This window comes from Ambystoma mexicanum, chromosome 6p, assembly GCF_040938575.1.
Source record: "Ambystoma mexicanum isolate Mex_15411 chromosome 6p, UKY_AmexF1_1, whole genome shotgun sequence".
Classification (NCBI taxonomy): domain Eukaryota; kingdom Metazoa; phylum Chordata; class Amphibia; order Caudata; family Ambystomatidae; genus Ambystoma; species Ambystoma mexicanum.
The window spans coordinates 157,665,707-157,693,105 of NC_090935.1; the positions used below are offsets into that span (position 1 = coordinate 157,665,707).

General features: G+C 47.3%; 1 protein-coding gene across 1 annotated transcript in view; it reads left to right on the forward strand.

Moving 5' to 3' along the window:
• The first annotated feature begins 10,147 nt into the window (after positions 1-10,147).
• Positions 10,148-27,399, forward strand: part of NOL6 (nucleolar protein 6) — a 915,540-nt gene continuing 898,288 nt past the window's right edge. Inside the window, exons 1-2 of the mRNA XM_069626862.1 lie at positions 10,148-10,295; positions 21,745-21,981. Of these exons, the coding sequence (XP_069482963.1) occupies positions 10,257-10,295; positions 21,745-21,981 (276 nt within the window). The 5' untranslated portion in view covers positions 10,148-10,256. The remainder of the gene's footprint in view (positions 10,296-21,744; positions 21,982-27,399) is intronic.

Genomic DNA, 27,399 nt, shown 5'->3' on the forward strand with positions numbered 1-27,399 from the left:
CATCTCCACACACATTCCTTCTTCAGGAGGATCCTGAGCGGTTCCCCTAAGGGAGCCAGGTTTCGTATGAACCTGCCACAATACGTGGCCATCCCTAGAAATCTGCGCACCTCTGACACGTATATCCTTCACCTTTGCTGGGTATGGGGAGATGCCAACCTCCTGGAACATGAATCCAAAGAATTCCATCTTCCTCTACATGAGCGCACACTTGTCCCGGTGTAGGGTGAGACCTAGGTGTTGGATGCGCTTTAGGACATTCTGGAGTCTCTCCATGTGTTCTTGTCCTACTCTGCATAGACCATAATGTCATCGCTGATATTTATTGCCCTTTTCAGGCCAGCGAGCGCCCCTCTGATGGTATTCTGGAAAACCTCTGCGGCGGACAATATGCCAAAATGTAGGTGCTTATACTGGTACAGGCCTTTGCGTGTAGTGAATGTGGTGAGGTAGCGTGAACCGGGATCCAGCACCAGCTGATGGTATCCAGAACGGAGATCCAGCTTGGAAAAGTAGTGTGCACCTTGGAGGTCTGCCGGGATGTTGTCCAGGGTGGGCATGATGTGTCTCTCCCGTTGGATGGCTCTATTCGGGAGGCGCATGCCCATGCAGATGTATATGGCGTTGGGTTGTTTGGGTTTTCTTGCAATTAAAATGAGTGAAACCCATTGGGTTGGTCCATCTACCTTCTCGATGATGTCCGATCTGACCAGATTGTTCAGTTCCTATTCTACGCGTTACATCAGATGGAATGGCACCCTCCGATGTTTCAGCACGATGGGCTGGACCGTGCTGTCAATATGCAACCACACAGGGTCACCCACCAGCTTCCTGATACCGGTGAAGACACTCGCATACCTGGCAAGCAGGGTCTTGACGTCCTCCAGGTACACTCCAAACGCAAAAATCACTATGCGCAAGGTCAGCGGCGGCACACCCCATAAGGGTCACTTTGCTCACCTTGGCGACAAAGGACCAGGCTCTGATGGACGTGTCCTCATGACGGACACAGGCCACGAACACACCTTCCAGTGGGTGTGCTTCTCCGAACGCGAATATGCACATGTTTGTCTTGCTTAGGGGTGGGGCATTGATAAATTGCCAGTAGTGCTCCCCCGCCATCACGCTCATGTAGGCCCCAGTATCAATCTCTACAGGGACCAGCGAATCACAAATATGCAGACCAGGCACTTGGGTTGGCGTCGTCTTGACCGTTGCAGAACAGACCTGCTCGAGAAGGAAGAACACATCCTCCTTATCTTCTTCATGTTCCTCAGGTTCGTCCTCCTCTGCTTTCAGTTGCTCCACTTGGGCTACCTTGCGTTGCGATCTCTGTGTCACTGGCCTCGCCGTGTAGACACGTGAAAAATGTTTGGCTATGCCACAGCGTCCACACACATGGTGTTACGCTCACCTGACTCCGACAGGGGCCGTTGATCGGACCCGGACAGCTGCGGTCTCCTCCAACGTGAAGCGTAGTGCAGAGATGACAGATTGGACTGGCCCGCCTAATCTCGTCTGCTTGACCCGTAGAAGTATTCTCCTGCAAGTGGAGAAAGGGATTTAGCCACCTGTGGATTCTAGTAATGGCACCCCACTGTTCTCCCCACTAATCACCTCCGATATTCCCTTTCAGTAATCTCACCTTATGTTTTTGAAGGATGAGCTCTCCATCCTGCGTGGAATGCAGGGGCGCGTAGATACCAGTTACTTCACTGGTTCGAAGGTGTTGGAAGAGTTCCGGATGAATATTGACTCTGAGGTTCCTGGCGAGAACCCGTAAGTATAAAGTCCAAAGAGTTCAATATGTCCGATGTTCACTCTTGTCCCATTCCCTTCTTGTGTTGCAGCCGGGTCCAAGAGAAGGTTGTCTTGTGGCAGCTGATGGCGTTCAGGTAAGAATCTGTATTACCCAACACTGTCTGGTAAAAGATGCGTGTATTTAACTTGTTGTTTTCTCTCTCCTTACAAGTGCGGCGTAAGAAGTTGCGGGATGTTAAAGAATAATGCCTCCGGTGGTAAATCAGGTAAGTCTATGGTGGTAAAAAGAGATTGTATTTGTTGGCTCTCACAGCTCACCTTATATTTCTTTTGTCCCCTAGATGCTGGAGTTCGGCGAGGAAAATGATGGAGGCAGCGCCGAATCGAAAAATGCTGTGAGGACTGGTGAGTATGGCGCGGCGCTGCAGCTGGCGATGCGACACGTGCATAAATACTGTCCTTTCCAAGTTCGAAGACGTGATGGATCCGGAATCAGGTAAGGAATTAAAATAAAGTCTGTGTTCTATCCTTTCCTTCTTCTTTCCTCTTTTTCTAGGAGCTCTGGATTTGAGGCGGGCATGGCAGAAGACTGGATGCTGACTGCAGGCACGGTGAGCGTTACGCTGCTGGATGCAGAATAACACGAAGAATGTGCTGTTGTTCGGGCGTGGTTTAAATAGCCTTCAAAGTAGTCCCAGGTAAGAAGTTCCCGAGAACCACACCCGAGTAAAAAATAGTCCCTGATGTAAAGTACTCCCATTCAGGCCTCACGTTGGCTTGACTTCATTGCAGCATGGTGTGCATGAGGTAAGTAATGTACATGAGCCTGGCGCCTTTGGCGCCAGGACTGATTTCCTCTATGAGCCTAGTGCCAATGGCGCCAGGACTGTACCCAGACAGACCCTAGCCGGGGCTGCTGGGTTTTTTGTAAGCACCTGGATGCCTGCTCCCGGGGCTGATGGGCTTGGTCCGGATGCCCGGGGGTAGGCATCATGACACATGGCTCTTCGATGGACAGTCTTTGGGATGGGGCAGGTCGTAACCACAGTTGGGACATGGGGCCATCTCCACCACTTTTTCTTCTTTCCTGCTCCACTGCTGGCATTTGTCAGCTCTCTGAAACTGCCTCTGCCCTACTGCGCAGTAGTCCTCCACATTGACAAGCACATTTTCTTGGCCCGGACATCCGCCAGCTCATGGGACCTCCCCAGTTCCGGGATGCGCACTGGCGTGATTTCGGGCCTGCGCAGTATCTGCCGCCTCAATTTGACTGCGAAGCAGCCCTGTATAAGTTGCACCTCATGCTTCACGTCAGACCAACCACACGCCAACGACATGTGCCATAGTCTGCTGTGAAAAGCATTGAGAGATTCCACCTTCTTCTGTACAGCAGTCCTCATGAGTGACCTCTTGTAGTCCACATTCGCCATGGGCACGAAATATTCTTGTAGAGCTGCTTTGGTAGCGGTAAATGAATTGTCTGTTGGCCGGAGAGTCTAAAAAATTTTGTGGATAACCGGGACAGCCAAGTAAAGCATGATGGATGGCATTTTATGTTGTCGTCCTCACATGTGGCCTTGAAGAACATGTCCATTGTCTTGACCCACGCGATCCATCTCGGACCCAGCGACGACGGGGCCCCAGCAACATCAAACTCATGCAACGGGGCAAGGTGTGTCAATGATCGTGGTACTCTAGCAACTGCAGGTGCCTTGTCTTCCTCCCCCATCATGGACTGCAGCAGTGATGCCTGATAGGAGTAGTCCTAGGGGATGCCTGGGAGAAAGATACAATGGCAAAGTCAAAAGTGGGGCCAAGGCGCAAACACTTGAATCACTTGTGTATAGGCACGCAATAAATAAAATATATCATATCATACAAGCACTCACCTCTGGAGCTGCAACGCTATGAGACCCTGTCCACTGCCAACCCCCAGGGTAGTAGCAGCCTGTTTGGGTGCACAAGAACTGCCTTAAGGAGCTACATTCAAAGATGTAGTAGCAGCACGTGTGCTGGAGAAGGGTTTGTCCCTCAGAGGAAATGCTGGCAGAACATGGTGCTGTTGGAAGGGCTGTCCCTCAGATGAAGAGCTGGGTGTCATGTGATGCGCGTACCACAGAGAACGTAGGAGAAAGAACCTGAGGCTGTGAACACGTTCTGACGCGTGAACACTCCAATCAGGCGTTGCCGGAGTAACTTTTATGTTTTTTTCTTTTGTAATCCCCAATCCGGAGATGGGGATTACAAAAGTGAGATAGGCCCTGGAGATTACAACCGTAATCACCGGAAAATGGAAACCACAGATGCGTTATGCCCAGCCCCAGCCGGACCACATGCAATCAGAAGACTATCAGATTGGTGGAAAAAAGCAAACCTAGCCAAATACTCCAACACACCCCGCCGGACATAATGTTAAGCCAAGCCACCTCCTCAGGCGTTCTCGGATCATGAAAGAAGTCAGGGAGAACCAGATCCTGAGAGGTGTGAAAACCGAGATACAATTTAAAGGAGGAACTTCGGATCACACCTCAGCACCACCGAGTCTGGCAGCACCCTCAGGAAAGGAGGGTGACATAAGAGAGCCCCAATCTCCCCAAGCCTACGGGCAGAAGCGAGGGCAATAAGAAAAGCAGATTTCAGTGTAAGGTGTTTGATATCAATTCCAGAAAAGGGATCAAAAGGACGCCCTTGAAGGAACCGTAATACAAGAGGGAGATCCCTTTATCAGCACAAGGACGGGAAGAAGAAAAACCCTGGAGAAACTTCCCCACAAACACCTCCTTTTGGGGGACCATCAGAGTCCCCCAAAAGAAATTTCATGGAGGCCCACCGAGAGCGAAGACTGGAAAAAAACTGCCAGGCCCCTGTCAAAACCCCTCCAGGAGGAATAGAATGATAGCAGAGAGGCCAGAACGCAGGGGAGGGATCCCAGACTGCCCATACCAGTCTCGGAAATGGCCCCAATGCCTGCCGAACACCTTCAGAGTGGAGGGTCTAAGAGCCTCCATAATGGACTCAACTACAGGATCTGAGAACCTCTGAGATATCAACCTAGACTGAGCAATAGCCACACTGCCCATTGCATCCGGTGGACTTCCAACCGCAGATCCCCTTGAAGGGGACACGACCACCTCGGAACCAGCCAAGGTTCCTAGGACCGAAGCTCCAACAGAGAGGGGAGCCAACTCTGGCGTGACGAGAACGGAGCTAACAACAACACAGTCACCCTGGACACTCTGATGCACCAAACCACCCGGGGCAGAAGGGGAATAGGCGGAAAGGAATAAAGGAAAACCCCAAGGCCACTGTGCAGAGAGGGCGTCCATCCCCCAATCCCCTCGGCCTGAAACCGAGAGCAGAAGAGGGGAACTTCTGCTGAGGCTGGCGATGCAAACAGGTCTAGAACCGGGTATCCTAATCCGACACAAGCCACCGCAAAGACCTCGGCCAACAGGACCAGTTCCGCAGAGGAGTGAAACCGGCGTCTGAGAAGATCCGCTTGAACATTGTCCAACCCTGTGATACGTGAGGCCACCAGATACACCAGATGAGATTCCTCCCAGGTGCCTATCAACACTGCCAGAGCATTCAAGAAGCGGCCGGAACCCTTTTGCAGTTGACATATGCTAAGGCCGTCGTATTGTCCGATCGGACCAAAACCGCCGACCGTCCAGCAACTCCTCGAAGTACACCAGAGCTTGGATAATGGCACAACTCTTGCCAATTGGATGATCGCCGGCTCTCCCCAGATCTCACAACCCTTGAGCTGAGAGGACCCCCAATGTAGACCCCCCCAACCCATTCTGCTGGCATCGGTAGGAAGAGGCCACAGGAGGAAGGACCATGCACACCTCAGCCTGTAGACCTGGAACCCCTACCACCATAGCAGGGAGACTTGCAGCGCTGGGGACACTGAAAACAAAACTACGAAAGCCGAGACGTCGGGAGCCAGTGGGAGAGAGTATAAGACACCAGGGGACGTAACTGAAGACGGGCTCAAGGAACTGGAAAACACGCAAGACGCCACATGCCCCGTAACTTCAGCAACAGGTGAGCCGAGACATACTGCCTTCTGAGAACCCAGCCCAGAACAGCCAGCAAGCGCCCCGCCTGGACACCATCCAGAGTACGTTCCGCAAAGCCCCCACGTTGAAGCGTTCCGTCCGGACAAGCAGTGCAGGGCCTTGAGACCCATAAGTAGGTGACACATCCTAGAAGGCATAGGGACCAGGAACACCCGCAAGTAGAAAACTTGACCCTGAACAGGGAGAGGAACGGGCAAGACGGTAACCCACAACAACCATTCGGAGAGAACGGATCCCATGGCCAACTACTTGGACCGTGAGCTGGGTACTAAAGTCCTAACCATGCAAACCTGGACAGCAGGAGACAGGAACCGCAACTGATGCCCCCGATCCGGAAGGAGCCCATTACCCAGGAAGCCGAACCCCACTGGTCCCATACACTTCAGAGAAGATAGAGATGAGGAGCCAGGGAAAACCGCCAGTCACTGCACTTGCACCAGAGGAAAATCAAAGGACGTTGAAGCAGGCCTGCGCCACAATATAACAGCATGCTTGTCAGCCCACAAAAAGATCTGACCTATCAAAAGGAAGATACAGGACAGTGTTAAGATGGATTTCTGAACTCTGACCTGGAGGGGCAGAGGTTTAGAAGGCCAGCCTAGTTTCTTGGAACAGGGTAACCTCTGGACAAGCCAGACCAATCAGGGTAGCGATGGCGGCAGTCAAGACTAAGTCTCAAGATGGGTGAGGGTGACTGAAAGACCTCAATGAGCACACAAAGCATGGACACTTACAAATTACTCCAGACAGGTGTTATATTAATAATATAGACACATTTATTACAAGGCCTTTCTAACATCGACCATAGTAAAGAATCACAATAATACTAACGTAAACCAACACATCACCATCAATACAATATATATACAAGACCAAGGGGTCTAAGGAGTTAGAAGCACGAAATATGTAGACCACCTAGATTTGGAGGAAAACAGGCAGTGCAAGTAATCATTAGACCCAGTTCGACATCAGAAATACACCTAACTAGGAGGCAGTCCAAGCCCTACGAAGAGAGGAGCGTTGCGCTCAATAGTACGTGCACGTGCTTGTGCCAATGGAATAAATAGGGTCTCTTCAAGGGTCTCTGACAGTTAAGGAAGGTGGATGAAGCGATGAAGAACAAGTCTCCACTACTCAAGCAAGACCTCCACTTGCGGGCAGAAGCAGGGTGAGAGTGTGGTATGGATCCGCTATTTCGCAACAGCAGTAGAAAAGAAATGGGTTCCTGTGGTCGAGGGGGTCACAAAGGCAGCGAACGTGCACAGGCCGTTACCACAGCAGGGCAACACGGCAACCGCGTTTACTCTGGTCCGGGCGCACTTGTCTCACTTCAGACCTGGGAATGCCAAGTGTACGAAATTCGGTGTGAGAGTGCCGTGGACACAGAGCTAGCAGTAGGCCAAGTTCCGAGGGCTTCCCCGAAACGGCAGCAGTAACAGAGCAAATGTCCTGTGTAAGCTCGTCAGCCCACTGGTTGGCCCAGGGACACTTCCGAAGAGGCTTACTTGCAGGGTTCGATGAAGGTACCGAGAATAGTTGGTCCCACTATTCCAATGGGTCGAAGCGCCTTTGCAGCCCTTCTAGGATGATCAGATGCAGAGGGGTCTCGCAGGACGGCAGCGGGCTCAGGGTGCCAAACCTTCCAGCGGGTCACCAGCGGTTCCTCGACTCAGCTTCTTGTTGCAGGATACTTGGCTCCTTATCCCTTGTTCGGTGTGAACTCAGGAGATCGACATGGTAGTGGTGTTTTCGGCCTCCTCTTATCCAAAATTCCCTTTGCGCCAAAACGGAGAGGACCCAATGGGAGATCCGCTCACAAACACTCCATACGTGGACCAATCACGGACCACGGTGTTCCCAGGCATTCAGGACACTCCAGACTCTCTGGCACCCAGGATGTGTATTGGGAACAGACATCCCAGCCCACATCCTGGAGGCACACACACAAGGCATGCAGAAGCCCGCGAAAGCGTTGGGTTTCGTGGGAAAGTGCATGACCAAATAAGGACTGACCTGGGTCGGCTCGACCTGGGGAAAGGTGAAGGGGCAAGATGGCCAAAGGACAGGACAAAGAACCTTGTGGCATGGCCATTTTGGAGCCAGGCTACCTATTTGTGTCAAACGCGGTAAGCGCGGATAACATGGCAAAAAAGGGTTCAAAACATAGGATAAACGATAGCTGCCAACAGTCCTGTCTCTGACACACCTGCACAGTTCATGATAAGTCTAGTAAGAGTTTCTAGGGCCTTTGGAATGACTAGAGACCCAAGAGTGCGGTAAAGTAAGTTACATTGCACTCTTGTTACATGTTGCACAAAAGCTGCAACATGAGGAAAGGACTAAGGGAAACGAAGTCTCCCAGTACTGACTGTTTTAAGGGCATGTCAGTCTCCCCATAAGAATTAAGCGAAAGCCCAGAGTAGTGCGGCGGAGGGCTGCGCTTCTCTGGCAAAGTTTAGTTCAGGGTGTAAAGCAGCAGTAAAAAGTTTGGGGTTTGCCACATGGAGGGGAAATTACAGACAGCCCAGAAGTCCAGCAGACCATGGCCCGCTCAGCCGACAGAGGAGCCACCAGGCTGGCGTCAAAGGGCAGAGTACTGTCACAAAGCGGGGCAAAGCAATCCATCCCGGATAGCAGACATCAAAGGCAACCCCCTACCTGGGGTATGCCTATACTGGAAAAACCCACTGAAGTGACATCCCCCTCCACCGGCACCATGGGCTCTGAGAACACCTCTAAGCACAGACATGTGCCACCATGTGCCATTTCACTTCCCACAAGTCTGAGAGGAGGCGTGAAAGCAACACGTCAGCACCGGAGGACCTAGGCCCTAAAAGAAGAGACACTGGGAACCCCCTGCATGGCCGTTACTTCCATGATGCATTTTCTATAATTCCATGCCGGACAAGGGAAAAGAAAATCATCTCCTTTGACCTTCCCTCGTGCAGTTCAGAGGAAGAAGACAGGACAAGGTGTCTGCGTCCATAGCTAGCACAGACCCAAACACACCACTAACTCTCCACATGACTGAGAGGTGGCTTGAGACTTGTATCCAGTAGCTGGTAGCCCCATGCTCTAAATTGTTCCAATGCGTCAGTCTAGGAATGATGAAGGGCCGAGTCAGCACTGCTGAGACTCAAACCCGAAGTAGAGACTATGCCAGGCCGGTACCCTTCCGGCCGCTTGCAGACGTGTCCAAATCTGCGCCGTTTTCACAGGCTGCATGCAAAGAATGCAGCCAACATCCGGTGCATCCTGGGCTGTGTGTGTCTGAGGAGCGGGTGGTATGTGACATGCCTGCGACAGAACAGATCCTCCGCACTTTCAAAGACTCTCTGCCACTATCACCCCACGACAAGAAGCAGAGAGGCCTCACAACAAAAGGGAAGGCTAGCCTATACCGAATCAAGATGGCCAAAACAGGGGGAGAGGGGAAAAACATCAAGCCCAGTCCTCCCCTCTCCTTACCTTCCCCCGGGACACAATTCTCATGCTGCGGTCCGGAGCCCAGCAAAGAACCGAGCGAGGCAATCCGGCTCAACTGTGACCTCAAGCCCTGCAGGGGGCCCAGGAGCAGCGCCACACTTGAGGGAGCCGAGGGCCCCGCCACACAGCCCCCCCCCCCAGGGGGCCAGCAATCGGTGCTCCCCAGTGCCCCGCACCTGGAAGAAAAAGTCCAACCTGCCTGAGGCAGAAAAAATTCAACTGAGTGATGTGGATGTGGGGGAGGAGTTATGGGGATTTAAAGAAATAGAAGAAGGTCCTGTGTCGGAGGCAGGTGCCTCATGTGGTAAGTACTGGGACGAGGAAGAGTGGATGTGGAGGTAATGGCTTGTATAAACATATATATCTAAAATTGATATTTTTAGATGTATGTCCCTGTCACTATATCGTCAATATATAATTCGTTAAAAAATACATACGCATTTAAATGTAACGAGAAAATTACCTTCTGGTTGGTAAATAACAGCTCTTAAGTTTCTAGCACTTCGCTTGTGCTGTGTTTAAAGAAATATTCATTATTTCAAGATGGCAGCTGTCTTAACCTTTCCATGGCGAACCACCCTCTAGTTTGCCATGTTGTCGGTGTTTCCCTTTTTCTATTTCCATTACCGGTTAAAGCCAAAACGACCCAAGCAGATGAATGTCTTCCTCCGAAGTTGAAAACTACTGCGGGTCATACAAACTATGCAACCAAATGACACAAAATATCTAGAAGACCAATGAGAATCCAGAAATCTATCAGAGTTTACCAATCACTTTAATGCATCGCTAGCGAAGCACTGGTTGCAGTGGGCTGGGTTAGCAGGTTAGGTTGCTTCTCACGTGTGTTGCTTTGCAGCCTTGCAGGAGGGGAAAGTACTCAGCTGTTTTGAGTGGAGACCGCGCAATAGTGGTAACAACACCGCGATGAAGAGAAAGGCAGAGAAAACTCTCGATGTGGAGGAGGTACAGTTAGAGAGTGCTGCTTTTGTAACCGTAGTGTTACGGTGTTTTACAATACTGCTGTTGCGCTTTCGTAGCCGAGTACTTAATGATAAGAGGCTGTATAGCTAGAGTGCTGAGAACAGCTCTAATTTGAGTACTTTGCTATGATGGTGGCGCGGGGATAGTTTGACCTTTGTCGTACCTAATGGCTGAGGCTTAGTTGTTGAACTGGTTGATTCAATGCCCTATTAAATTCAAGGGAACTGTCGTTCATATTGCTTCTTTAATGCATTTCCCCCATCAACTTAGAGCTACTTCTATTCATCTCTTCTATAAAAATCTTTGTGAAGGGTGGCAATGACTGGTAAGCCTGAGCATTTCTTACATCAGAGCAGCCAAGTTTTTGGTCAACATATTGATGACATTTACATACTGGTAATGAACTTAGGGGCGGAGCCTGCCTCAACATTTAGCACAGGTATTTGGCCCATTAGCTGAATCCTTCATCTCAATTCATAGGGTACTTGGTCATCCCTGCAAGTTTCCAAGTACAATACGTGACACCTCTCGCCAGCCCTGTTTACGCTTACAATTGCATGCTGGAGCTTGTTGTTTTATTTGCATCAGAGTGCATTAGAATATGTGTTGAATTAGATGTGCACCAATTAGAATATCTATGGTAGATTGATGAGCAACTCCCCCTCTTGCCTTATGCTCCATGATCAAGATTACGATCAGCCGAGATCCCCCTCAATATTGGCAGAAAGAGGCCAGTCTCTGCACCTCAGCAAATGGGGGGCACAAGAAGGTCCACCTGGTAAGTGCTCAACCTCTGTTAGGAGACTGGCCCTAAGTGGTGTAGGGCCTACAGCTCGTTTAAATAGAAAAGCCTTCAATTGGGCATTCTCCCAGGCAGGTAATCATCAGCAAGGCTAATCAGTGCGGAATAACTGGAATCAGTTTACAGGTTTGGCAGAGCTGCTAGGTTTTCAGTTTGTGTATGTTTGACAGTTCCATGTGTGCAATGGGTTTTTAGTGTCATCTTCGTGTTTTTATTTTGAGATTGAGTGGCACATGAAGGGACTATGGCTGAAGAATGCTGATGCCCACAGCTGAACCCATTGTGACGGATAGCAGCGAGCAGCTGCTATTCTGTGTTTATGGTGTTGGGAAGATAGCAAGGAGACCACCAGATTGTATGGAGTGGCCTCCGTTTAGGAAAGATTACTGATGATCTGCATATATCTTCAGTGCATAGAAATGAGTGTCGCACTAGATGAGACACTTTGCAGGTCTGCTTACATGCTGGTCGCGTGCGTGAGAAAGCCAGGGCTAATGCGATTGGACTAAATGTTGAGGTGGACTGCCAGATGTGGCAGATTATAGACTGTAAGGAGTTTACAGTGGCCCAGTGGAGACCCAAGTTATCACTGCTCAGGTATGAATTGGACCGGATCTAGCCCTAGAGTAATGTTTTTAGGGGTTTCTGTTTGCATTGCTTTTGGAACAGAGGGTTCCCCCAACATACATTGTGGTAGAGCACTCCTGCCGACATTGGCTTGTAGTTTTGGTGGAGTGCTAGCTGAGAGAAATCCAGACGTCACACAATGTATTCCTCCGAATTCATATCCATCCCATTCCGCTCAGTGCTTTGGTAAAACTCAATGAGATTGTGTACCTGGATGACTTGACAAATGAGAAGAGTATTTGGGAAGTCAATTAATGAGGAGTTAGATTTCGTTAAACCATGGGTGGCTGAATTTGATGCGCAGTAAGTCTGTGAACCCTCGTCTGCCTTCAGAATGATCTGGGAAAAGCAGGGGTTAACGGTTAAAGTTACAAGCTACTAGCCAGCCATAAAAAGTCCCTCACCATCTCAAATCTACGTTTATTTATTTTTGCATTTATTACAGTGCACACAACGCTGGGGTATCTAGGCGCTAGTTACACAGCACTCTTCTGAAGGAGTACCAAAGAGTAAAGGCAGAGCTCCAGATTTTAAGTGGGAGTATTTATCTTCCTATTTTTGAAGTTGGGAGTGAAATGATTTCTTTTATGGGGTAGAAAAAGAATTCACATTAGTAATTTTTCATACAAATCTAACGTTGGGTGTGGATTGCCAGGAGGTTAGACTGACTTTTCCCTCACTGACAGATGAAATTGCGGTTGCATAGTAAAGAATCAAAAGCATAAATGGTTGCTACCTCTGCTATCTCGAACTGCTCAATGTGAATAAGGAAAATACAACTTTGCTCACTTGTTTCACCTCCATGGCTAAGGAGAAGACCAAGACTGGTATTTCAGAAATTCGAAAATTAAGTGTTTTGAGTTTTTTTTAGGATGTTTTATGCCTTTTAGTATTAGGGGTGTCTATTAGAGAGTTAAAAACGCAAAGCTTCTGATTGGATAAATGTATGTTTATTGGCCACTTAACATCTAAAGTCCAGTTTAAGGACTATGTCAAGGATTTAATTTCCCTCTTCTGAAAAAATATTTACTGGTGAGTAAGAGCAAGGCTGTTCGTGATCTACTTTGGCTAAGGCTCAAGTAGCTTCCTACATTTGAGGTTACTGGGTCTTGGACAGGGCAGCCTCATGATGAGAGGCTCTGCAGACACTGTGGTACAGCAATTGAATCAAGTTTGCCATATTACTACTACCTGTCCTAAACTATCTGATGTTTATATTAGGTGCTATGGATCATTGTAAGGGAGAATTCTCTGTTTAGGCAGAATTTCCTAACCTAGTGAGTCCCCCAGCAGCTTTGCTGGATTTCTGGAGTTTGTTTTTTTCTCCTGCCAAGAGTGAGACTCTTTTTTTTTTTTTTTTTTTTTTTTTTTTTTTTTTTTTTTTTTTCCCCCCACTCTTGGACATGATCTATGGTGTTCCTTTGACTGTTAATGTGTTTTATGGGCTATGGGGTCCTTTACTCCATAGGGTCTCATGTGTTTTTACTATGTGTGTTACACAGCACCCTCCGTGCAGTGACACAGGGGTGTCATAGTGACACCCCACCATAGACTCCATACCCTGGGACTGACTACTGTCTCCCAGGGCATGTAAAGTCACCATTGGCTTTACTAGTCCCAAATTATGAACAGAAACCAGTACAAACCATCATATTGTGGACGTACTGGTCGGGGCAATTCAATTGCCCCGGGGTCTGTTAGTCGAGGGGGCACGTCTCCGTCCCCCCTGATCGAGTTTTGGCTGTTGGCAGTGAATACTACTTTTTATATTCGACCGCGAATATATCCCTATGGGATTTTCTCATTGTTCGAGGCTACCGACTTTAATTATTTAATTCTCATAGCCTCGAACATACCGCCCGTTTATTTATTTAATATTAATTCGCCGGTTGGTATTTTTTGCCAGGACTTGATTCTAAAATGGCGTTTGCGTTCTCTTCTGTGACTCCAACCCAAGTCGAGCCCTTTGTTCCACTTTTGGCGGGCTTCTCCACAGAAGCCTCCAAAAGTGGTGCCACTCTGTCTGGGTACCACAGTGGGTGTGGGAGGGGGTTTAGGCACCCTGGTCTGAGTTACCTTGGTAACTCAAGTCGCACTCTTGTGTGATTGGTCCGGCTCACCACTTAGCATGTTTGATTGACAGCTAGGCTGAGTGAATGGGGGTGTGCTGCATAAAAGCAGGGCTTTGGGGACTGGAACTTCAGAAGTCGCCACAGGACTTGAGAATCCGACGAGGGAGAAGCTGACCCGACCTGCTATGACGACACTACTGGTGGAGCCCTGCGGAACCGACTCGCCACTTTCCGACGACAGAGAAGATCTCCCTGCTGGAGAGTCTTCTTCCCATGACTGGTGGGCACAACCAGTTTACCTTCTTTTCCTCGCATCCCAGGACGTCTTGTGGTCGAATTGCCCGTGCCAAGCACCCCAGCAACCGGATAGCCACTTACCACTGGACCGCAAACTAAAGGACCGCTCCTTTTTACTGAGAACTCTGCGGCTGGTTTCTTCCCTGGCAGTGCAACGGACTCCTGTCTTCCTCCCCGACGAGATCCTCTCTTCCCCCGGACAAAGCACTGACTTGCATCCGCTGCCAGGAACAACTGCCCCCACTGGAGTATTCTCACCACTTTAAGGTACCGTGTCCGCCAGGCCTCCCTTTCTAAAGATTGCTACAAGGTAATAATAATCCCTTAACCTTCTGGACTGGGCTGGCCGCCTTGACCATCTAACTGGTCCCTTTCTTTTGGTCCAACTCTTTCTGAACATTTTCGAGACTTTTGTGCACTTTTCAACCATGTGACCTTGGACACATTTCGTTCTGATCCTCTTAAAGTGGATCCGGCCTTCTGAACTGTAACTTCACGGTTTGACTCTGCCTTCCTCTCTTGCTGTGTTCTTGTGAAAGTGTTTGGATCTGTTTCAATTTATACTCTGCTTTTCTCTCCCTTTTAAAACGAATTATTAGAGTGCCATCTGCGTTAAGCGCCCACCGCTGTCTGAAAATAAGTGGGGCTTTACTTAAGACTTGTCTAATATTCTTCTAAGGGAGTGTATATCTTTTAGTGACCGTGTTTTTGAACTGCTTAATATTAGTGCCTGTGTGTTTTACTAGATGTGTTTTTAAATAAATAATTATATCTCTTTTACACCAAGCTCTGGTCAGTGTTTGCTTTTCTACTGTGTTCTTTTGACCTATTGTGAATACTCTGTATACTGCCTCTTCTTGAGGGAAGTCTGACTGCTCAGCCACAGCTACCAAGTGAATCTGTGTGGTACAGACTGCTACAAAGTGGGTTTACTGCCAAACACCTGTAGTCTTAAATCGTTTTCAGTGGTCCCAGAGGGAACTGCACAGGTTTCTGCCTAACAATCATTAGTGAGGTATAGTTCCAGCATTGCTACTGAACACCTTTGGAGCATGTTATTCTCGGGGGACATTATGGTAGTACTCGCAGCTGCTTTTTATATATGGAAATAGTTTTTAAAACTTGCTGGAGTAGAAATGAATGAAATAAAGGAATCTAGTTAAATGTATTTTGTATCTTTTATATTGCTATAATCTTAATGTTATTTGTATATTAATGACAAGTATGATTTGTATTTTTAACATGATTGAATTACTTGTGATATGTGTCCAACGTTTGTAATAAATTAAATCACAATTTTAAAAAAGTGGTGTACATGAGAGGGGTTTTCACAAGGTATATTCCTTTGCCATCAGGTAGAAAATGGTTAGGAGTATTATATGCCCTCGGGGGTAGTTCTTGGAAGCTCCTACATCAAAGTATGTCTCAGTGACGTCTTAAGTTGCGCTGCTCTAGACTTCTGTTTGAAATTGGGTCTCGAAACAGCGTTAATGTTTGTCTGCCATGTGCTTATTGTTACTTTGCTGCTGAAGTTTGGCACGCAGAGTGTTGACCAAGTGCCACCACTACCAGTGTCAGTTGTTGTTGTCAGCTAAGGTGACTGCAGTGTAGCATTCCTCCCTGCAGAGTGTAGATTCCCACTGGTGACACCAGCTAATAAGGGATGGTGTAGATTGAAAAAAGCTGTGCGAGAAAGTGATTGTAGTCTAGGATATTATATTCCCAAACTCCAGGACTCCCACCCTCTATTTCCCCTTAATTTAGCCATTGGAAGGGAAACGCCAATATATACAACTGATAGAACTAGGTTATCCATCCAAAGCATTTGTGTGTGTTATGTACATTTTCAAAAGTGTTGGCTCCTGCCTGTCCATATGATGCACTTTAGTCTAGACAACAACATTTAGTTAATGATGAGATTTAGATAATTAATGTTGTTTAATAACACACTTAATACCAGATTGATTTCTAATCAGACAGAGGTCCTTCTCATTGGAACGCCTGCTCCTTGTTTCCCCACACTCTCTGGCTTGACTCCCTGGGTTCTCTCCCCTCACCCACTTGTGAGGCAAAAAACCTTGGGATCATCTTTGACTCCTCTCTCTTTCCACTCTTTCTCTCCACACATTATGGATTGTTAGGCAAAGTTTGAATGCAGTACCCTCTGGTAACACTACAAGCAACTATGACTACAGGTATAGGCAACCCAACCTTTGGTATACGCTTGTACGACACAGTTTTGGTAACGTGTTGAGCAGCCAGGCTTATCTCAAGAGGGGAAATGTGAGCAGTAGTGGAGTTCCACAAAGATTCACAGTTTCAGGTATTCAAATAAACTCTTACACTCAAGGTTTCTTGCATAAACAATTACTCATTTATCAGTCAGTAATAAAGCCTTCTTCAGAAGGGAGCAATATAATAGTAACACACAAATACGTTTCTGAATCAGACAAGACCCTTTTGGGATGGCCCACAGACGCAACCTAAACCCAAAGGTGATTTTAGTAACAATGGTGCTGGGGACATTAGTATCTTACTGTTGGCATTCAGAACACTCTTAAAAAGTTTATAAAAGGCAAATGATATTAGAACACAAGAAATTACAAATATTCATAAGCAGGGCAAATACTTTCAGATACTACTTAGAAGAGTCATTAAATTCAAATGGGATAAGCCAAAGTCAATGGGCAAAAGTCTTTGTATAGGATGCAGCACTTCAGGTAAGCAAGTGGAAAAGTCTTTACACAAGTTCTTAGGAGTCTTTGATTAAAAGAAGAAACGCATTTAGTGCCACACGTTGAATAGACTTCAGTTGTAGAAATTACGAGGACGTCGGGACTCCTGCGCTACACCAGTAGTACTGTCAAAATTGGCAACCAGCAAACTTTACTTTCAGTGGCTGTTTTGCGTTTCAGCTCCTTGCGGTTCAGCAAATAGCAATAAGCGCGGTTCCTGGCTGTCAAGGTGGACTTTCATGAAATCTGAGGTCCTGCACTTGACTGAGGTGGGTCAAGCTTGGTCAGTCCTGCTTCGTGGGAGTCCGGAGGATCTTCCAAAAGCTTTAGGCCAGCTTACAAGCACAATCTGGTGTCCCTTTCCCTGGCCCCACGGTTTCCTGCATCAACTCTGAGGAAATTCAACCAGCTCCGAGATAGGTGTCCAGGTGGCTTACTTGGGAGTTGATTGGTCCTACCAACTTAAAGGTAGAAGTCGTCCTTGCAGGGCTTCTCTGTCTATGCAAACTTGGCAACTAGTCACTGCAGTAGGGCTTCAATGGGCAAACCTATGGTCCAGGAGGTGCAGCAGGCGACCTCTTCAAGCTCTTCTTCGGTTCCTCCGTCCAGTGGTTGACTCTGCTTTCCAAGCCAAAAGACTCGCCTTTTATTCAGTTCTCTGCCATTCATTCCAGCCTAGCTGTCGCTCATCCAGCAGGGTGGCTGTCCTTGCCGGACAGTCAGCCAGCCAATCGCCACAGAGTGCATTTGGGTCTCCCCCAGGAGACTAAGCACAGGGAGTTTTGGGCACCTCCCTCCCTCCCTTCCTCACTTCCTGCCTACCCCAGACACTCTGGAGCCAGAGGCTGGTTTCACTCCAGAAGGCCGGCAAAGGCAAAATGAACAAAGAGACCCAACCTGGTTTGGCGCGCAGAGAATAACTCGAAGGACTTTTCCACAAAGACATGGCAAAAAAAACAAGAGCGGGGACCATTGTAGCAAAGGAGGCTCAGCGGCAATTTTGAAAAACATGGCTCCCGCGATTTAACGTTACCGGAGCTGTAAACAGTTCACAGTTGGGGTAAATCATGGTAGTTCATTACAAAACCACTGCTGCCAGCCATTCTGAGAGGAAAGGGTAACCTACAAATGCTACACAAGTAACTAGACACAGGGGATACTAAGTAACCCCTCCAGCACTCTATTGTAAAATAGGGTGTGCTGGGTCTAGAATGTTAGAGGACTAAGTGAAGTCAATTTCACTCCACTGCTCTGGGAAACAGTAGTTGGTCCCAGAGAAGGTATTTAAACCTTGGGAAATCTGGAAGACTTCAATGTGGTACTGCACTGAAGGTGCTTTGTGACACACTTGTAAAGATGATGCTTATGGAGTTGGTTAGACTCCACAACCAAAAAGAAACGGTGTATAAAATCACATTAAAATACATGAGAGAGTGGGGGAAAAAAGGGGCACACTCTCTCCAGGTAAAAAAATCAAGTCCTCAAAATCCAGCAAAGTTGCTGGGGGTCTCTCAGGTGGAGGGAATTAACACATTTATGAGAATTCTCCGTAACATGGATTTTGCCAAGAAGTCGAATTTCAGTTGCATCTCCTTGGGGGCATTCTACCTTTCCTCACCTTCTCCCAGAAGTTCACCGTCTCCAGAGCCATGGTTCTCTCTAGGCTAGACTACTGCAACAGCCTCTTCCTCAACCTGCCTCTTTCCTCCCTTTGCCCCCTTCAGCTCATCCAGAATGGGACTGCAAGACTTATACTTGGCCTCAAGCCCAGGGACTGCATCTCTCGGGCCTTAAAATCTCTCCACTGGCTCACTGTGACCGCAAGGATCAAATTCAAGACCCTTTGCATTATCCACAAGGTTGTCTGGGGCCTGGGACCTCTCTATATCCAGATTTCCCTTCCGGCCAGAGTCCTTGGTTATTCTGTCTCCAACTCTCTGCAAGTCAAACGCTTCTCCAAGCAGAGAGTGGGAGGTATATCCCTTTTCTCAGAGGGCTCCTCCCTCTGAAACGGCCTCCCTATCACTCAGACTTGACCCGGATCTTCTTAAGCTCCGGAAACTTCTCAAGACGTTACTTTTCTCCTCTTCCTTTCCTCTCCGCCCACTTGCTAACTCTCCACCTGCTGCTGTGACTTGGGCCTGATGCTTTCTGAGTCCTACAGGGGGTGTGGGGGGGGGGGGTGAGGGAGTGGGATGGGGGGTGGGGGGAGATGGGGGTGGGGGGAGATGGGGGTGGGGGGGTAAGCTAAGGTGGGATTTCACTACCTAAAGATATTACAGACAGTATGAGTTAAAGAATTCAAAAGTCTGTCTATGTCCAAAACCTATGCTCACCCTCACGACTACAGCTAAACAATGTGCAGGGTTGTCAGCAATAAAACAAAGCGTTCCCAACAACGTTCCGAGCTTCTTATAGTTTGTGGCTTACTTTTCAGCTCCCCTCCAAGTTCAAAACAGTTCCACAAAACTCTCAGGATTCCCTTCCCCAAGTTCAAGACAGAAAGGACACGCTTGACAGCAGATTGGGGTCCTCCCCAACCCTCTTATCAAGGGCAATTTTCTCTGGTTCACCAATACGTCTTTTACAACACACATCTTTCCATTGACTTGCTCCTTCTGAATATTCACACTCTTGATTCCTCCTTTCACTTGCTTTTTATGCAGGATACTTGGTCGAGGCGCAGTTAACAGACCACATGGTCCACCCATCCCAGGTCACGCAACGGATACCCCTCTTCATCAGCTTTTGCTCCAATTGGCCACTTCTTTCCCTTGGCAGTGAAAAATACTTCTTGTATCGCAATTATCCTCTTCCAACACGTTAGCGTGGTTAGCTTGATCACCATTCACTTGGTTATGCTGTGGAACCTCTGAGGCCCTTGCCAATGCAGGTTTTCATTCAACCTCTAGCTCCTTGACCACTTGGCTTGTGTCGATACTTGTTCCTCTTCTCACACCCTTGTTGGTATTTTTATTTGCTTTGCCAACACTTTCATTTCAATGGTATTTGCACTTGCACCACATTGCTCTTGTTTCATTCAAAATCTTCTCATTATTTGCTTCATCTCTTTGGGACATTCAGAAATGATTAATCAATCATACTTTCATGTTGCTTTATTTCTGTATGGTATTCAATAATGCTTTCAGTATTCAAAAAGATATCTGTTTCACCCTTGCAACTATCTTCACTTCTTTTCAGGATTATAAGCACTTGCTTCAGTATTCAAGAGTACTTATGAAGGTGTTCACAATGTTCTGCATTCATGAACGGCTTATTGCCAGTTTTGGGAGCGCCCTTGTATGAATTTTTCCCATCTGCACTCACCGGCTAAATACTGCAGCTCCGTTCTAGTTTCCACAGTGCCTTTCCTGCTTCCACGGCCTCTTCCCTTCTCTCGCAGAGTTTAGGGAGAGTGCTGCTCACTCTCCCGCTGGTCCGCGATGACCGGAGTTCTTTGGAGCCCCACAGCTCCTGCTTGCGGCTGACGGAGAGGGTGCAAAGGACTTCCAGACCCCCTCTGAGCCTGTCTCGGCATCTCTGTTCCTCGCCTAACACGGCTTCCCACACTCGCGTCCCGCTCGTATCTCTTGGGCTCTCCAGCTTCCAGCTTCAGCCGGCTCCATGTTCCAGCCTGCTGTGCAACCTCTTCCAACTTGAAAAGCCCGTATTTTTATATTTGTTGGGCTTTCTAAGTGGCCACAGGTGGTGGTCCCTTAGTTCAATTGCCTGACCATAATTGGAGTGTCATGCCTGATCTTTGCAATACTCTGCAGGCCTCTTCCCGTCTCAGTACTAGAGTGGTGGAATGACTTACAAGTCGTCACTCTGAATTGCATCTTCCTTATCCCAGTACCATAGTGAGTTAAGTGATGGAAAATGTGGGGAAAGGTGTTACAATAGCCCATAAAGGCAGGGGGAGGGTTAGACTGGTCTTCAATAGAGAAAGGGGGATACCATGTCTCGCCTGTGGATATCGTCTTCCCAATACCCAAGGACCCCTCTACACAGGGGATCCTTCCTTGCTTCTCCACCCGCACGGTTAGATCCAAAAGCAATGGCCTTTCCCTGGCCACCTGCAAAGAGGATCCGAGGGGAGTAGGTGTGAGGATAGACTCAGAATTCTCACAACTATCATTAAAATTAAAATAAAAAACGCTGGCACATACTGGTCTCTGCAAAACGGGATAGAGGTTGCTTTATAAAAGTATCATCTGGATTACTTTTGGTTTACAATTATTTGAATAAGAAGTACTTTTTCCTGCTAACACTCCCACACAGGTCCTTGGGCTTTTAAGTTTGGAGGGGGTGTTTATTGCTGCACTCTCCATTAGCATCTTTGAACTTGCTGTGAGCAAAGGAAGGATGTTAAGGAGAACCCTGAGGTCAATAGAAGAATGCAGGGTCTCTGCGTTTTCTTTGAACAGGATAATTTGAAATAGCCAACTATGCTACAGAAGGTCTGAGTAATTAGCAAACCTAGAGAATTGCTTCACAAATTTGCGATGTGATGCTTCTTATTTTATGCTTGGGAAGAAGACCGCAAAAGAGGTAATTTCTTTTTCTGATTTTATAGTGGGCACGCTATGTGCTACTTTTGATGGTGCATTGACTCTTTTGCCTTCTAAACTGTTTTTTTTAAAAAAAGAAACAGGAACAACATTTGTTGGGCTGCAGATGGCTTTTCCTCTTGTTGCATGTGCTTCCCTTTTCGTGTTCCTTGTGCCTCTGTCAAATAGTATGTCAATCTCACATGCCATTCCTGGCTGATTTCCTGGCACTGGTGGCATATGGTCAGCTAGTTCCACCCAGCGTTCCTTAAAGTTTGCAAAGAGGTAGAAGTAGAAATGTAAATATTGTTTCATCTCGTATTGAACAAATTGTTAACATAATTGTAGATCTTGGAGGATGTTGATGATGAAGAGATGGATGACTTGGAAGAAGAGGACCAAGATGACCAAAAGGGCTCCAAGAAGAATGTGAAACATGCAGTAAAGGCCACTGCGGCAGCAGGAGCACTCCTGAAGCCGGTGAAGATGAGCAAGGCTGAGTTGTACAAGCCCCCAACCAACGAAGAACTCAATCAGCTGAAGGAAACCGAGAATCTCTTCCACTCCAACCTCCTCCGAATGCAGGTGAGTTTCAGTGAAGCAAGCTTGGGCCGTTAGTGAGCTCACCTTGCAGGTATGGATGTGAGCTCCTTCCAAATGAGTTTAATTTCAACTGCATTTTGTACGGCAGCTACTATTCTGTTGTCCATTCTCTACTGAAAGAAAATCTTGTGTGTTTATTCAAACCTAGTGGGTGATAATATGCCTATGCTTATTGCTGTTTACCCAAAAAATGTAACTCATGACTCAACACTTTTATGAAATCGCGTTATAGAGCAGCATGTTTAAGTGTATGTGTGCATGTGCTAAGTAAACCTCACTACATTTAAGTGCAAATGCTCCATCGGGAGAATAGTTTGATATTTGAGCACAGCGCCATAGGTGGCCTTAAGAACACACCAACTCTCAGACGCTTCAAGGGTTTTTATTAAGTATATTCCGAGTATGGGCCGTCACCCTCTCGTCTTTCCGTGGTCTCCCTCCACCATAGGCCAGACTTCCCTAAGTGCAAGGTGTTGACAAGAAATCGGCAACACCTACTGTCCAAAATAGCTGGGTGGCTAGTGGTGAAGGCCTACTCCACCTTCCAAGAACCCAGGCTTCACTCAATCTTTACCTCTAGTGCGGTCGTATTCCTCTTCTTTGTATTTTTATTATTTACTTCACCTTCCTCCCAGTCTCCTCCCTTATCTTTCTCCTCTTTCTCTCTATCCCATTCCTTTGTCCCACTGATTTACTGCCTTCTGCTGTTGCTCTCCTTCTTCTGCTACTCTCCCTTCCCTCTACTCTCCCTGCTACTCTTTCCTCCCGGTACACTGCGCTCCTCATATTACACTCCAACTACACCTTCTCCCAGTGACCCTCCTTTGACTCTCCCAGTTAACTTTTCCCAACTAATCTACCTCATGCACCTTGTCTCGCTCACTCACCTTACCCTCACACCCAATTACTTCTTTCCCTCACTAGCTAATTCGTCACCTTTCACACAATGGACAATGGAGGCTGAGCAAGGGAAACTAAGAAAGCAGGAGCTCTCATGTACTTCTTGCATACAAATGATTCCATGGAAATTTCATTTGTTCCTTGACATTTTGGGAGATTATCTTTTGTATATTACGTGATTCATTGTATGGCATTTCTCATGTATAGATGGTTCTTATACAGTGTGCCGTCGGCTATATGTAGGCTGTTATATGTGAACCTTTATGTGAACACCTACTAATACAGTATGTGCTACTGGAAGCAAAATCATGTTTTGTGTGTCCTGGGAGGGCTAGGGTTGAGCTGTATATAGCCATGCAGGTAGGCCAGCCTGTTGATCGTTATGTTTGTCACACCGATTTAGTAAGTTGGCATAACAGCTGGGTAACTATATTGTAACATTCCATCGCCCAGTGTCAGCTGATACAGGAGTCATCCACGAGAGCAGAAGAGTAGCTGCTGCTTGGATATGACATCGGGGCCCTTCTTTTCATTCAGGTCTGATGCAATTCCCTTGCAAAGAGGAAGGTGTTCTGTGTTTTGATTAAGAAGTACCATGGTGCATTGTTATTTCACATGTTTTAGAAAACCTGCCATAACTAGCCTGCGCTACCATTGCCTTAATGCCAGTAAGACTGAGATCCTCCTCGTTGGGACACCCGCTCCCTCCTTTCCTCTCTTTGGCCACCCACTCTGGGCCCTTTTTCTGCTCCTTCCTGTGAGGCTAAGAACCTTGGTGTCCTCTTTGACTCCACCCTCTCCTTCTCTCCTCGCATTTCTTACGTCTCTAAGAATTCAAACTATCAGCTGCACCTCCTCAGAACTTATCCAGAACAGGACTGTGTGACTTGTCCTTGGCCTCAAGCCCAGGGATTGTATCTCTCTAGCTTTGAAATCTCTTGACTGGCTCCCTGTGGATGCAAGGATCAACTTCATGACCCCCTGCATCTTCCACAAGGCTTTCTGGGGCCTGGGACTGCTCTACCTCCAACGTTCATTTCCAAAAAATCTTCCTTCTCGATCTCTACACTCCTCCAAATCCATGAGGGTCAGACGCTTCTCCAAGTAGAGAGTTGGGTGGCCGATCTATCTCCTCGGCTGGGGCCTCCCTCTGGAACAGCCTCCCTGCCTCTCTCAAACTTGAGCAGAATCACCTCCGATTCGGGAAGCTACTCAAGACCTTCCTTTTCACTTTGGCTTTCTCTATTCCTCTCCCCTGCTGATGCACCCGACCTCTCCGCGCACTGGTCACCTGGTCACCCTCTGAAATCGGGGCCATGCTCCTGCATGTCCAGTTGCTCTTGCACTGCAACCCTACAGCCCCTTCTCTCTGCACTTATGAGCCACCCGCTGGCTGCACTTGTGAGTTAACTGCACTTTCCCCTTCACCTCCCCCCGGCCACTTCGCCCCTTCCCTCTTGAACGCACTTGCAAGATCTGAATGACACTAGGCCTAGTAATATCGTTCTTTTGTCCTCCTTTGTCTTGTCGCTCCTAGAAACACTTGTGTACAGGTGCTACAGGTTATAAGTGCCATATTATATAAAACAAAAGGAGTGGCATCAAGGACTTTAGTGAGGCTAACGGTGCAGTTGTTCTGGTTGTCTTGCCTAGCCTTCTATTGTGGGTTTTCAGTGGTGTTCTTGTTTGGATTGTATTTCCTCTCCCTTCCAGATTCGTTAGGGAGTTTACATCAAGATTTGGTGTAGATTGGATTACCTTTACACCATTACAAATCTTGGCCTTTTGCACTCCTTTTTGCTCACTGGTCCTAGAAATGATGTGCTGGGCGGATCGCTCCTTCACAACACAGCCATCGTGACAACCAGGTTATGCCATGCAACATGGGTTTGATAACCTGATCAGGCCGACTTGGCCCTTTTATCCTCCGTGGTCGACAAATTGAGTACTACCAGTGGGTAGTAATGGTGACATTTATTATGACGGTGCTTAGACATTGGAAGAATCCGGTATGAAGGTTTTTAATATATATAAGAAAATATGTATCCCCCAATTGTTATAATTATACGGGGGGAATATGATGGACATGGCGCACTTGCCTATTGGCCCTTTTAACATAACAAAAAGTAATTCAAACCTATGCTATAATTGAGACGTTGACCAAGGCATTGAATTTAAATTTCTACTGAGTCTTTATCCGGTCTTCTCAGTTCTGGCTGTGAAGTTGGGGATTGTGTTGAGCCTGGAAAGTGTTGAAAGGCTTCCAGAAGTAGCAAATATCAATTTTATACACTGCATCTTAACCTTAAGTCTACATTCATGAGGGGCAAGGATATGCCAGATTGATAGGTGACCTGTGCTGGGGCATCTGTCTCGAACTTGTGTGTAATGTCCTAATTTTGCTGATGGGCAGGTTTAATTTTATCATGGGTATCTTGCACAAATGGGGATAGGAAATGGCGATGATTAGCCTTAAAGCTGCCCTTTAGCTTTGTGTTTCCAGAGGGATCCTGGCTGGCCTAGCTTGGTGTTGCTGTCATTTATAGGCTGTGTGATGACAAAGGGGAATTGTAGTATGTCGCAAAACCAGATGGGTTGTGGTTGATCAATGGGTAAAGAACTTATTTAAAGATGCGACAATTGGCCACCAGTGGCCTGCTGGTCTTGATCGTATTGTGTAGTTGGCATCATAGAAGGAGACGCAGACAACCGATTAAATGTATAAAAAGGCTTTTATTAAAGTAAATGTCATGATGGTGTAAGGTCTAACTTGCTCTATACTAAGGTTGGAATTCCCTACCTAAAGAAGCTAAGGGTAGTCTGTGTCATTAGCTTCAACTGAAAAGTCTGTCCGTGCCCAAAACCTATGCTTGCCTTCACAACTAAAGCTAAACAATGTGTAGGGATGTCTGCCATCAACTAAGCAATGTTCTAAAAGGGAAGTTCAGAGCCATTGCCAGCTCAGATTAATTCTTCAGCCTCTTTTCCCCAAATGCCAACCAGTTTATTAATGTTCCATTTACTCTCGAAGTAAAAAGTTCCACACTTTTGTTAATATCAGGATGCCCTTCCCCCAAGTTCAATATAGTTCCAGGGTAGCACGTCTCAGGGTTCCCTTCCCCAAGTTCATTGTCAAAAAAAGAAGTGTCTTGAAGCTTTGTTCTTTTCTTTCTTTTTTTTTAAAAAAAAAATGTCTATTTTATTGTAAGAAAAACAAGAAGGCCACACAGTCCAACTCCCCTCCCCTCCCCACCTTGAACTACTCCCACATAGGCACAATTGGACAACAACAAAGGTAACCCTTTTCGTTCAAGTCTGTTGATATCACACTTGGGTATTCAGAAACCATGATTACGACAAAACAAAGCATCCGCCAAAGTGATTCTAGATCGCAGAAAGTAAATCCTTAATTCAGGGTGGATTCCGGGGACTGAGGGTCCTGATAAGTTTCCAGCACATATTGCCTGAAGGGGGGGCCAATAGTCAAATGGGCGACTGGAGACCGGCAGTGTCTCTGCATATCTAGTTTCCCTCTATACGCATAGTTTCATGTTATCTAGCCATTTTAGCGACAGGTCTAGCCCACACCCTTGCCACCAGAGACCTGGCCACCGCCGATGCAATGACCAGTAGTTTTCTCTCAGTGCGGGTTCCTCCCTCAATTAGGGCTAGTAGCCATAGGTCAGGTGTGTAGGTCCTTGCAGATGACATTCCAACCGTTGCGCCTTCAATGGAACTCCAAAACATTCGGACGGCAGGGCATTGCCACACAACGTGATAAGTCTGCCGGCTCTGCACTGCATCTCTTACAGGCCGGCGATCTCTCCGGAAAGTATCCGCACAGGATGTACGGGGAGTTATAGACCTGGTCAAACTTATAATGAATCATTCTATATGGGCAATTAATGGATATATAGCGGGTTTGCATACAAATAAGTTTCCATTGGGCCTCGATTAACGTCTTCCCCAGCGTCGTTTCCCATCTGGTTTTGTACTTGTGATTCGCCGGCCCTAATCAGTTTATAGGTGGTGGATGCCAATTTCCCAGCTTTGACTGGGTTAGTCGCATAATTTTGTGCGGGATGTGTTGTGGGGGCTTGCGGAAAATGAGGCCATTTGTTTTTAAGGATACTGCACAGTCTATAGTAATGTAGCAATGTCACTGCATTGTTTGCACCTCTGGCCCGAAGCTCCTCCCATGATATGAATCGTCCATTTTGTACTAGATCCCCTAAGGTCTGAACTCCCAATGCTCGAAAAAGATCCCTAAATGACTTTGTGTGTAAGTGGGATCCCGATTATGTTGTACAGCTGAAAATTGGGCACATAACTGGAGGTGGCGCCCATCAATTGGCTCATCCTGTCCCAGGCTTTACATGTTATTATTACAGGTTGGATCTCATCCCGCGGGACAGCACCTCGATCACCCCAGCACATGCCTAATAGCGCATTAGGATTAGCAACAGCTTTAGCTAGTAGGGCATGTAGAGAATCACAAGC